This window comes from Lissotriton vulgaris, chromosome 2_1 (assembly GCF_964263255.1).
Source record: "Lissotriton vulgaris chromosome 2_1, aLisVul1.2, whole genome shotgun sequence".
Classification (NCBI taxonomy): Eukaryota; Metazoa; Chordata; class Amphibia; order Caudata; family Salamandridae; genus Lissotriton; species Lissotriton vulgaris.
Window position 1 is genome coordinate 59,957,556 of NC_141687.1, and position 13,459 is coordinate 59,971,014.

Consider the following 13,459-nt stretch of genomic DNA (forward strand, 5'->3'; position numbering starts at 1 on the left):
ATTTGGCGGTAACAAAGTCTAACAAAACTTTCAGCCTTTTTGAAATAAGTGCCACTTCATCTCATTTAAACGGATGCCTCTGTCCCAGTGATTGCACCATGGAATACCAAAATTTGCAGGCCAAAAAGTTATATTTGAAAGTACATTACTCTGTATAATTAGATAACATTGTTCATGGGTGAAAACTATGAGAAAGCAGGACTATGCCACAAAAAATAAATATATATAAATATATCTGTTAAAACTGGAAGCAAACTGCATTCTATAGTTCCCCACCTTCCTGTAAAAACTCTCCAAAGCCCAGCTGTCAACAGTACTAGGCCCTTGTCCATAACTCAAGGGGCCTGCACTACTCTGTGCCACCTCCCAAAGAAGTCATGATGTGGCATCCTGCTACCTCTTACGCCACATCAAAATGTCCCAGAGAGTGGGCACACCCTCCTAGCTGGAGTGGAGTATGCCTGTCCCTCTTATCCATTGGGTCCCTGGTAATCCTACAACAACCGCACCCCTGAGCACAGCTTATACCCATTTATATTGCCACCGTACACTCCCAAATGTTGGTTACCTCTGTCCTGTCAACCCAGTCCTCAGAATTTCACACCCAGTTGTACTGCAACCCCTTTACTCAGGAAAAATTCAATTTGCAGTTGCATCCATAACCCCAGTCACCACGACTGACACTGGTGTCCTAATGGAGATCCTAACACAGCGGCTCTAAAATTGACATCATGCATTACTGGCCAAACTCCACTGTACCATACCTGGCATCCTTCTGTAACTCCTCCAAACCACCAGTGTGTGTACCTTGTGTCCATGCATACATTGTGAACAGAAGATCCTGGTTTTACTATTGGCATTTTTGTGTTTTGTCACTTGTTTCTCTTGTAACATTTTTTACTAGTTTTACAATCGTGCACTGAAAAGGACAAGCTTTTTTTTACGCACCTTGAAAGGATAGAAGTCTTAGTTGATCGATCGGGGTTCAAACATGTACGTTTCTTATTGAGCGCTCTCTCTCATGCGCCGTCTCTTTCGCATGCTGCCTCTTATGGGCAGTCTCTCCGGGTATATTGTGTGCTTTCTTGTGGGTACTGTACAACAAACAGGTTTGTTAATGCCACACAGAAGTGATCTGTTTTTGCTGGTTGCTGGCTGTCTCTGAAGGTCTGTCATTATTGCTTGGCTTTGAATCTCATCGATCGCCAACAGAGGGGAGAGTTGTATGCATTGTTATTCACAACACTATTACACATCAAAAGTCCAACTTCCTCTCCTTTTCAGGGTAGTTTATTATTGTCTCTGGTATTTCCTGCCAATATCCTGTTCAATCTAGTTATCCTATCTTCATCTACCAGTTTTCCACTAATTGGCTGGAAATCCTATCTTTTCATATAATGACGCTGTAAAGTCTTGCATGCATGGTGAATTATACTGCTATTTTAACACTACCGTGTGACGCCAGCTAGATGGTGGGAGCAATTCAAGCATGTGATTCTATGAAGGTTGTTTAATTATATTGGTCCTGTACATCTAGTACTGGTTGCATGCTGAATTAATTGAATATTTTAATCTCCTGTTTTCCCCCCAATGCAGTTTCAGGGGTCTTCCCAATGCAGTCCTCATCCTTTTATAGCAGCAGACCTTCAAAAGAATACTCTTTTGGGAATTCCAGTACAGAGAGGTGAGCTAATACTTCTGGATTATACAGGTGTGATTGTTGGAGAAAGAGTATTTAGTTCATTGGAGGTTGTCTGTATTAGGCTGTTTCCTATGATCTGTATTTCTTGAATCTGCTGCTTTACTGGTAATGTATTCTTTTGTCTATCTCCCATGGTCCCTGCTTGAAATCAAACTGAAAGATGTTCATGTGTTTTTGAATTGCGAAATCAAATTACAGATAATCCAACAGATCACTGCTACCTTATGAGAGCAGAACATGCAAGAAGAAATTCCTTTGTTTCAACTTCAGTCATTGCTCTCCAGTACTTGATGACTGATCAAAACGTAAAGATCTTAAAAGCGTATCCTCTGCGTAGGAAAGCGGATAATTTGGGATGGGCAAGTTACCTCCTCAAAGGATAAGCTGAACACCTGCTAGATGTCACGCACAACCACATCTCCGCCCACATGAGACCTGCACTGGCTCCCCGTCAGCAAAAGGATCCCGTTCAGACTCCTCACCCACGCACACAAAGCTCTCCACGACCTGGGCCCCAAATACCTCAACGACTAACTCACTTTCTACACGGCCACCCGCCAGCTGCGATCGACCAGCCTCGCCCTCGCCACCGTACCACGCATCCGTAGAGCCACCGCCGTAGGAAGATCCTTCTACCTGGCGGCCAAGACATGGAGCTCCCTCCCCATCCACCTACGGCTGACCCAGGACCATCTCTCCTTCAGGAAGCAACTCAAGACCTGGCTTTTCGAGCAGTAAAAGGCCCCACCCCCCCATCCCCCGGCACCTGGAGACCCTTCCGGGTGAGTAGAGCGCTTTACAAATTGTTCTGATGTATCTGGTAGACGATTCTAGCCGCAGATGCCTTCACGGCCCACCCTTCCTGTTCTGCGAGGACCTTGACTTCTGCACTTGCCTTCCGGTGGGTGGCTATGGCTTCCGTGAGTGCTTTTTTTCGTTCTTTTGACCGGGGGATCTGTCTTGTTCCTTACCTCCTCTTTGGCACTTTGGAGGATGGGTCTATAGGTACTCATGTGCCCCTCTGCTCTGGGGTTGAGGCTTGCCTTTACTCTCGTCACTCCCCTCCCTCTTGTTACTAAGGGTCCTGTGGCCTCTGCTAACCTCTGGGTTGGGGTCATTTGGCCGTGCCTGGCCCATGCTCCTTTGGAGGGTTGTCACTCTGTGCTGGGGTTGCCTTGGAGGTTTGTCGTTCCCGGTTTGTCTTGGAACTGGTTCCCCTTCGTTGTTCTTGGTTGGGGTTCTACTCCTGTCATTTGCATATGTTCTTTGCCTCGGGCGAGGGGGGGACTGTCTGCAGGGTGGCTGCTCAGGGCTATGCTCTGTTTCTTCTTTCCCTGCCTTTGAGTATTGTAGTGTTGGCACTGCTCCTTATGGTGTTCGTTACTGTCCTCTTTTTTTTTTTTCTCACCTTTTCTACTCGTTCGCACACTGTTCCCATGCGACCACAGTTTGTCTGACTGCTCCGCGTTGTGGAGAGGAAAAGTTCTCAGAAGAATACTGATGTAGGTGTGCCGGGGTGGGGACTTATGTGACCTCGCTGACGTCACGTACGTGGATGACGCCTGGGACGGAGTCGCGTGAAGCAGTCCTGCCGGCGCGCAGGGATGCTGTGGCAAAAATGTTTTCTGGATCGAGTCTCAAGCCTGGGGGTAATTCTACGTTAAGGAATCTGCGGCTAGAATCGTCTCTACCAGATGCATCATTACTGAAGGTAAGTAACTCGTACATTTTGTAAGTCCAAATATGGAATTGGACTTGGTCATCTTTTTAGAGGTGTTGGAAGCCTTAACCTGTGAAGCTGAAATTTAGTCTGATGCTGTGGAACAGCAGATCAGATACTTTTGCTCTGTAGGACCCACTCTAGCTCTGAAACGTTTTTCAAAGGTGCCTAACTTTACTCCTCGGTTTGTTTGAGAACCAGACCACACTACCAAGGCTCACAGGACCTTAGACTCAGGATGTCCTACAGTGCCCAATGGGTCCAGTTGCCACAGGTTAGCTTAACTTCCAGGAAAAGCCCTCTTTCAGCTTGTTCTCTTTATGGTCACACTGGTCTGCCAACTGACCCTTGGAGGTCCCATCTTTTTCCTGGGTTCAAAAGGGTGATGGTCTGGTCCTTCAGGGATCCTCCCGATTCAGACACTGGCCTGTTCTGATCATCTGCATGTCCTGAAAGTGTTCTCTGAACGATTTCTGGAGATGCAATTTTTCTGCCTGGTACCAGCTAGTTGGTGGGTATCACTCCAGGGCACTCTTCAAACAAGGGTACAAATTCCCTCGGGCATCCCTATCCACTTTTTCATTAGTTATGGTTGGCTTTACTGCAAATGCAAACAATCCAACTTGCTCTTCGCCCTTAAAATGCAAGTTGGATAAACTATTCTTCCCCCTGGGCAGAGCGTAGGCCCAAAGGTGCGGCTAAGATAATGAGCAGCACCTTCCAGATCTTGATGTAGTGTTCCTCTCACTGCCTGACATGGGCAACTAAAGCTGAGGCTTCCCAAGTGTCACCTAATATCTGCTTGTGATGGGACTCCTCCGTGGTCTCTCAAAAACCTTCAGAGGGTAGCTTTCCTCTCTCTGGGTTTGGTGCCAGCCTAACAAAAGAGAGAATAGGTAGAACTTCCCAAGTGTCACCTGACAATCTGCTTGTGATATGACAGGCTCTTTTTAAACCTAATTATATTCCTGTGCCCACTTGAACTGGTCCTTTTGTCACGGTAAGAACTCTCATCCCAACTCCCAGACCAATATCTCTGCTTTGGTAGCAGTTTTCATTTCTCTTTCACTCCTAATTCAGGGCAAGTACAGACTGGGCAATTGTAGGATATCTAATGCAGATCAGCTATTACGCATGCGGCACACTTATGATTGTCTTTTTTTAATATTTAACATCTGGTTTTTCTTCCTGTCAAAAGCGTGATCTTAGACAGGTCTGTACATCGGGGTTTAAGCTGCTGCTGATATACTACACAGGATTGGCCTGAAGCTATGCTTTCACTGCTATTGTGGTGGATGGCACAATATGTGCTGCAGTCTGTGTGGCATTTAACTTTCCATGCTGCGGGTGTATTCCCCCATTGTAGGACAGTGGGTTTCTGCTGCTGTACCCGCCTACTTTTTGCCTGGCTTGTGATGAAACTTGGACTGTAGAGTACTGGGTCTCTGCTAACCAGACTGCCACCCCTCTAGCAGGCCTTGCATGCCCTAATGCATGGTGCACTATATCTCAGATGTGGGCCTATCTGCATAAGCAGATATGTCCGTACAATATTAGTCTTTTCTTAATATTGTAAGTGCCAGGAAAATCATATAGAGTACATGGGCTGGAAACTCGACAATTCAACTTCCCCAGCTCCATGATGGCTTCACTGAATCCAGAAGTGTTTTGTACGAAACAACTCCTTAAACCCACACTGATGTCTGGGTTGGATTTATTAAAAGATGTACTTGGAGGTGCCCCCTGAAAACCTACCAACTCTGATGTGGTGTCTGACTGTTTTTAGGCAGCCTGCCACTACCAAAAATGGGCCGAGAGCCCCGGTTCTGTAAGGCCAAAACAAAGCCCATCCTAGGTGGAGGTTGGAGCTTGAAAGCGCAGATTCAAAGGCTTTGCTGCCTTTGTAATGCGACCCCAGCCTCTGCTGCTAATAGCAGACTTCAGTCCCCGGTTTAAACCTCCACTTTTGGCTGGAGAAATGGTGGGAAAAACTTAGTGACGAAAGGTGAGCCCCCCTCTGCCAACTTTACCCCTCAGATGCTGGAGGCGAAGAGTAGCACATTTTTCAGTGCCCACTATCTTGAAGATAGTGAGACTTATGCAATCAAGGCTAGGGCTGTGCCCCTTCCTATAGGGAGTGGCATAATAGAGAGTGTAGACACCCCAGGTAAGGAACCCTGTGGTACCTACCTGTCACTCCACTGTAACGCCTCTAAATCTAGTATTTAGGTGGCATCCCCAGACCCTGAAATCATGTTCCTGACTACGTAACGAGACAACGTCGCACCAGTAGAGTAGACTGCATAAACAAACTGACTCTGCACCAGCCCTACATGCATTTCTGAAGACCTTGATAATCCTGAACCAAAAAGCGACCTCCAAACCCTTGGGAGGACTACCTGCCTTCGACAAAGAACAATATATCCCGAGGACATCGGACATGTCCAGAAGAAACCAACTTTAAGGAACAAACCTGTGCTTTGAGGAACCGCAAAACCACTGCCGGACCCACCTCTGCACCCTGTGTCCACAGCCTGAGTCCAAGTGGCCCACCGATCCTGTGATAATTCCCCCTGCGCTTCTGAGCAAGAGTGCCCTATGGGCTGACCCTGCCGGCTTCCACCTCGATACCTGCAGCCTCCAATCTAAGACCTCCGCCACCTCCCCTCCCAGATACCTGCCTGGACTTTTCCAATGCCAAAGGACATCCCCTTACAATCAATCAATCAATCAAAGACATTTGTAGAGTGCACTACCTACCCGTAGGGTCTCAAGGCGCTTAGGGGGGGGGGGGGGGGGGGGGGGGCGGTGCCGTTACTGCTCGAACAGCCAGGTCTTGAGCTTCTTCCTGAAGGAGAGGTGGTCTTGGGTCCGGCGCAGGTCGGCCGGGAGGGAGTTCCAGGTCTTGGCGGCCAGGTAGGAGAAGGACCTTCATCCTGTTGTGGCTCTACGGATGCGTGGGACGGCGGCGAGGGCTTGGCTGGCCGATCGGAGGTGGCGTTTGGGAGCGTTGAAGTTGATTCGGTTGTTGAGGTAGCTCGGGCCTTGATCGTGAAGGGCTTTGTGTGCGTGGATGAGGAGCCGGAAGGTGATTCTTTTGTTGACGGGGAGCCAGTGCAGGTCTCTCGTGTCCGGAGATGTGGCTGTTCCATGGTATGTCGAGGATGAGTCTGGCTGAGGCGTTCTGGATCAGCTGGAGTCTCTTCTGGAGCTTGGCGGTGGTTCCGGCGTAGAGGGCGTTGCCGTAGTCCAGTCGGCTGGTGACGAGGACCTGGGTGACGGTCTTCCTGGTCTCCGTGGGGATCCACCAGAAGATCTTCCGAAGCATGCGCAGGATGTTGAAGCACGACGAGGAGACGGCGTTGACTTGCCTGGTCATGGAGAGGGTGGAGTCCAGGATGAAGCCCAGGTTGCGTGCGTGGTTCATCGGTTTGGGTGCGGTGCCCAGGGCGGGGGGCCACCAGGAGTCGTCCCAGGCGGAGGGCGAGGAGCCCAGGATGAGGACCTCCGTCTTGTCCGAGTTCAGTTTCAGGCGGCTCGTCGTCATCCACTCTGCTACCTCTTTCATCCCTTCGTGCAGGTTGGCTCTGGCGGCGGCGGGGTCGTTGGTCAGGGAGAGGATCAGCTGGGTGTCGTCGGCGTAGGAGATTATGTTGAGGTTGTGTTGGCGTGCGATGGCCGCGAGGGGGCTCATGTAGACGTTGAAGAGTGTAGGGCTCAGCGAGGATCCTTGAGGGACGCCGCAGATGACTTCGGTGGCCTCTGACTTGTACGGTGGTAGGCGAACTCTGTGTTCTTCCGTCGAGGAAGGAGACGATCCATTCCAGTGCCTTCTCCTGGATTCCGACGTTGCAGAGGCGCTGCACTAGGGTGCGGTGGCAGACCGTGTCGAAAGCCGCGGAGAGGTCTAGGAGGATGAGGGCCGCTGTTTCTCTGTTGTCCATCAGGGCTCGGATGTCGTCGGTCGCGGCGATGAGGGCGGTCTCGGTGCTGTGGTTGGCACGGAATCCGGACTGCTAGGGGTCGAGGGATCCGTTCGTCTCGAGGAAGGCGGCCAGCTGTTTGTTGACTGTCTTCTCGATGACTTTGGCTGGAAACGGGAGTAGAGAGATGGGGCGGTAATTCTTGAGTTCGGTGGGGTCTGCCGTAGGTTTCTTGAGTAGAGCGCTGAGTTCGGCGTGCTTCCAGCTCTCGGGGAAGGTGGCGGTATCGAATGAGGTGTTGATAATGTCCCGCAGGTGGGGTGCGATGGCAGCGTCGGCTTTGTTGAAGACGTGGTGAGGGCAGGGGTCGGTCGGAGATCCGGAGTGGACGGAGTTCATCATGCGGACGGTGTCTTCAGTGCTGATCGGGGTCCAGGCTCGGAGGGTGGTGGTGGGCGGCGTTGCTGTGGTCGTGGCGTGGGTCGGATGGGTGCTGAAGCTGTTGTGTATGTCCGCGATCTTGTTGTGGAAGTAGGAGGCGAGGGAGTTGCAGAGGTCTTGCGATGGGGTGATGTCGTTTCCGGCGTTGGGGTTGGAGAGCTCTTTCACGATGTTGAAGAGTTCCTTGCAGTTGTGTGCGTTGTTATCCAGTCGGTTCTTGAAAGCCGTTTTCTTGGCGGTGCGGATCAGTTGGTGGTGTTTCCGGGTGGCGAGCTTGAGGGTGGTCCTGTTGTCCGGTGTGGGTTCCTTTCTCCAGACTTTCTCGAGGGCTCGGCAGTTCTTCTTGGAGCTCTTGAGTTCGTCGGTGAACCATGGGGATTTCTTACTGCCGGGTCTGCTGGGCGGGGTCGTCAGGGGGCAAGTACGTCCGCGCAGTTGCTGATCCACTTCGTGAGGTTGTCGGCGGCCTGGCTGGGGTTCGCTGAGCTGGCCGGAGGGTGCTGGCTCAGGGAAGCGGCGAGCTGGTCTGCTGTGATCTTGTTCCAGCTTCTTCGCGCAACCTGTTGCTGGTGGTGGTGGATCGTCGTTCTCCTGAAGGTGAAGTGGATGCATCTGTGGTCCGTCCAGTGGAGTTCTGTGGCGCGGCTGAAATCGATGTCTTTGCTGGATGAGAAGATGGCGTCGAGTGTGTGTCCGGCGAGGTGGGTGGGGGTGCTCACCAGTTGCTTGAGTCCAAGGTTGGCGAGGTTGTCGAGCAGGGTGCTGGTGTTGCAGTCGTTGTTCTCCAGGTGGAAGTTTAAGTCCCCCAGGAGGATGTAGTCCGCGGAGGGGAGGGCATGCGGGCTGACTAAGTCGGCGATGTCCTCGCTGAATTGTGTGCGTGGTCCCGGGGGTCGGTAGATCAGGGTGCCTCTGAGGGTGGTCTTCGGGTCGGTGTGGATCTGGAAATGCAGGTGTTCGGCGGAGGGTGGGGTGTTGTCGGTGCCGGTCGTGATGCGGATGGTGTTCCTGTGGATGATGGCGATGCCTCCTCCCACCTGGTTGGCGTTGCGGTCCCTCCGGGTGATCTTGTAGCCCTCTGGGATGGCGATGGCGATGTCGGGCGCTGAGGAGGCGTTCATCCAGGTCTCCGTGATGAAGGCAACGTCAGGGGCTGTGGCGTCTAGGAGGTTCCAGAGTTCGATGGCGTGTCTGTGGACGGAGCGGGTGTTGAGCAGGATGCACTTGAGGTGGTTGCTGCTGGTGTTCGGCTTGGCGGGTGCTGGTGCCGGGCAGGTCCGGATGCAGGTGAACTTACCTGAAACCCTTGAGTCTGAGAGACTGCGACCAACTGTGTCCCTACGTCCCGTAGCATCTCTACTTACCTGGGGAATTGTGAGTTTTCTTCGCCTGCCCTCCTGGCGCTAGCCTGCAGCCTTTTTGCAAAACCAAACTCCCCATTGACTTGAATTGGGTGCCTGACGCTGTGTTGGTCCTCTGCACCCAGTGCCGCTGAGGGTGTAAGATTTGTGCTGTCTTGTGGCCCCTCTCCTGTGCTTACTCTAACTCCCGGCGACTAGGATACCAAACAGTTTCACTCATCTGTGAGCAGCATCTCTTCAAGTACCCTTTCTCCATTGGATAACATTAGCACCAGATTCCAAGTTTGAACCCTGCACCCCGCCGCCTGCACACCGCCGCCCCTGTGCCGCTGGATGCTGAAAACCAAGACTAAGTTGTATACTTTCCTGCCAAACCGCTATCTTGTTATCCACCCCTAAGTTAACATTGTAAAGCCTAAAAATTACCCACTTTTGAAGGTGAAAAGTATTTTTCTTGAACATACTTACCCTTTTTACACATTTCTTGGTCTTAAAATAAATCTTGAAAGAAGCGTATCTTAAATTGGTGTGGATCTCCTTTTTGAGTTTTCATTGATCACTCTATGCATAACACCTGTTTTGCACTCTTCTGTGTTAGGCCTAAGGTTGCACTACTACAATACCACAAATGGAGCACTTTGAGATTGCACTGAGCCCTGTACACTTCTAGGTAAATATCTGGACTCTTTGCACGATATAACCACATAGTGGTATATCATATAAAGAGCCATCTTCCCACATGCACCACTTACTATGAACAGCTAGTAAAGTTATGTGCCAATTGCACATATTGCAGTTTTGCAATAATTTCAACATGTTTTTGGGTTCAGAGCGCATATACTGGGCACTCGTTAACCCCTTAACTGCTGCCGTCGGCCAACGGTCGTCACGTGCACTACCTCCCCAGTGCTGCGCACGACCGTTGGCCGACGGGCCAGCATTCGTTCTCCGAACGTTCAGCACTGGTCGCTGAACGTTCGGAGCTCTGATGTTAAATAAAAATGTGTTCAAAATAAAACTGGCATCCACCAGGCTTTTGTTTTGCGATGAATGTCAGCTGTGGCATAAGTACTGCTTTAAAGTCTATGCAGAGCATATGTATCTGGAGCTGCACATGTTATTAATGGAAAATATTACTTACTGGGCAAGCGTCTGTGTATAGCTTGTATTGCTGTAGATTGACATGCTACGCTACCCCCCAACGCCCCCACTCTGTAACATTACTCAATTTCACATGGTCACTATATTCTTACTACTCACCGCTCCATACTTTGGTCTTGTGAATTGCCAGTTAAAGGAGTATTCACAGGGTACATCGTGACTCAAAAAAAAAATATTTGAACAAAAGCAACTTTCAGTGTCCGTGCCCAATATTAGATGGCAGGAGTATGCGGAGCATGTGAATCTACAGCTCTACATGCTATGAACAGATACATACAGGGTAAGTAATCCTTTTCATGTAAATATTTTTACATAGTTCAGGCCACTAGCTGTTGATTAGGGGAAGGCTAGCCTACAGTTATTTAAATGAATTTGTGTTCTTGAAAGTCTTATCTATCAACCCAAGTTAACGTGCACATAATGCACTAATTTCGCTCTTATAAAACCATTCTCTCGCTTGCATCGTACACACTTTTTCCAGATCTGGGGAAAGAAAAACATTGATGGTATGTGTTTTAGGAGACTGCAGTAGCACTTAATAAATGCTTAGAAATGTGCCAGTAACCACTATTTGGTACAGAAGAATACTTCGTTATTGGAAATTAAATGCAGCCTGTCTCATTGTTTTATAGCCAGTGCATAAACTTAGCATATTCAGTGCAGTTGTGGGGCAGCAGCAAGTGTATCAGGCATGTAGTGCTGTCCGCTAATGTGGCAGTGTAGTACAATGTATATTTTAACCATCTTATTTTTCTGCTGGTCTCTAGGTCTAATGTGCCTACTCAGTCACCTTCTGTGAAGAGAACACTTGGGTTCACCTCACAGCCTGCTTCTGTGAAGAAAATGAGACCGAGTCAGGATTACACTGGATGGAATAAGTCTCGGTTTCAGCTGTCTAGTCAAACACACCAGCTACAGGGGTAGGTGTGCATAAGTTAAAGTTGAAAATTGAGATCTAAATACTTTTTCTGTTCTGCTTCATAAGTTCTTCATTGATAACTTTTTAACCTTAGAATCATTCCGCTCTTTTTGTGGGGGATGCTCTTTTTGTGGGGGACCCATGTTTCTAAAAGGTTTGTGAATTTAACATAATTGTATAAAACCCAGCATCGAATAAGCATGTCAAGGGCTCCTTTTTCCTGGTTTCACTCCTAATTTTTGTAAAACCACATTACATGATATTGATCCAAGATTGCTGCTTAAAAGCTGATTATATGGAGGTAAAAAGTCTGACCTGCAATACATGATCTAAGTGCAAACATGAGGTCGGTTATGCATTTAAGAAGCTTAGATAAACCCCAAATACCATGTCCAATTGACAGTTACCTCTCTGCCAGTCTGTGTTTCCGGCCTAGGACCATGGTGTGATGTTCCCTACCCAACCTGTACAGTTAATCCATCAGAACCTTTTTTCACATTTATTTGATGTTTTTCTTAGTTGATAGTTCAGTGGAGTATTTAAAGCAGGGGCAGCTTGAATGGCGGTCAGCCAGAGAAAAAAAAAATAATGAAAATATCATTTTATATTTCTTTGACTGATTTTGACATGCTTGCAAGGCGGGACGGGCCATAACGGGCAGATGATGGCTGACCAAACGTACATGCGTACTTCTATTTCTTCACCCCAGCTATGTTCACATCTGGGTTGGAGAAATGCCGCCGGCTCACAGGCAGTGTCTGAGCGGCAGAACAGGCCGCTCGGACCATCCTGGCCAGGATTGGCTGAGCAGCCTCTGCTTTCCCAGAGACTGCTGGGAGAGCTCAGACTGAGGCGGCCGGCGTAGGCTGCAGGAAAAGGGTATGTTTATTAAAATGATCCCTCACTCCCCTTGTGTTGTGGCAGCAGCCACTGATGTAAAGCATTTTTCAAGGTTTGTTCCCTTTTTTCAGTGACTTTTTTCAGCCACCATGTTTTCACTCTGAAGTACACTTCATGTGGCAGAAAAACTGCAGCTTCTGAAGCCCCATTATGTCTTAAAGGGTCACCCATGTGAACCACCTAAAACCTTTCACAACAGGGCAGATGTGGCATGCTGATGACCAGACTAGGATCAGAAAGAAGAGTGAACCTCTCTGACATCCTCTCAGACAGTCCTGATTCTTCTGGATCTAAGTCTTTGCACTCTGGTCAGGTAAGTCGAAGCATTCCAAAAAGAAGTCGAAGAAGCATTTCCGCTCTTCGACTTCCCTCGCCCATCGCAGCTGAGGGTGCGGGTGGTGCCACCCCCGCGGCTCCTGCGGAGCCTGCAATGTCTCCTCCAGTCTACCCCCCCCCCCCCTTTTCCGGGTGCAGGGCGACGCCTCCTCGGGTGCAAGAGTTTCTTGCTGCCGTGGCCCGACTCTTTTGGCTGTCTGGCCCCATCAGTGTGCCTGCGGGCCCGACTGGGATGGGGGGTGGTCCTGCTTTGCCATTTCCAGCGGCTCCGGTGTCACCGGCGGCTCCGGCCCCGACATTGCCGGCGGCTCCGGCCCGACGCCGCAAGACCTCAGGGGTCCGTGATTGGACCCCGATCGACGCCAATCGGCCTTGTGACTACTCCACCGGCGCCAATTTCTCTGGCACCGCTTCCGACATCGCCCGCTCCTCTGGACAACATCGTCCACAGGTTCAGTCCGGACATAGTGCCGGATCGACGTCGCCTGACACCGATGGGGGCTTTTGTGCCCTATGTCCGTCCGCATTATTTTGAGCCTGTTCCATAGACTTCAGAGGAAGGGGAGGACTGGGAGGGGTCTGAGGACCCTCTAGCACAGGAATGTGCTTATGATGAGGACTGGGCAGAGGATTTTGGGGAGGCCAGTGGTCTTGACACCTCAGCTGACCATTATTATTATTATTATAATTGTATTTATTGAGCGCACAGCTACCCGGAGGTTTCCCGGTGCTAGAGCAGACCGAGGATGAACCAGTAGAGAAGACTATGGGCATGGAAGTTACATGTTTAAAAGCCAGGTCTTGATACCTTTACGGAATGTCATATAGCAGACTTCAGAGCGCAGGGATTGGGGCATAGAGTTCCATAGAGAAGGAGCCTGTAAGGCGAACGAACGTCCGCCCATTTTGGCTCTGTTGACCCGCGGAATTTGAAACTTGTTTTGGGTAGAAGATCTTAGTGTGCGGGAGGGAACATATTGCTGAACCAAATAGGAC

The 13,459-nt window shown here is 49.8% G+C and overlaps 1 protein-coding gene across 2 annotated transcripts in view; it reads left to right on the forward strand.

Annotated features, from left to right (window-relative positions):
- The window catches only part of USP37 (ubiquitin specific peptidase 37), a 391,659-nt gene that overhangs the window by 67,408 nt on the left and 310,792 nt on the right, over window positions 1–13,459 (forward strand). For both annotated transcript variants that reach the window (XM_086954456.1, XM_086954457.1), the window contains exons 8-9: window positions 1,597–1,684; window positions 11,076–11,228. In XM_086954456.1, the coding sequence (XP_086810582.1) occupies window positions 1,597–1,684; window positions 11,076–11,228 (241 nt within the window). The remainder of the gene's footprint in view (window positions 1–1,596; window positions 1,685–11,075; window positions 11,229–13,459) is intronic.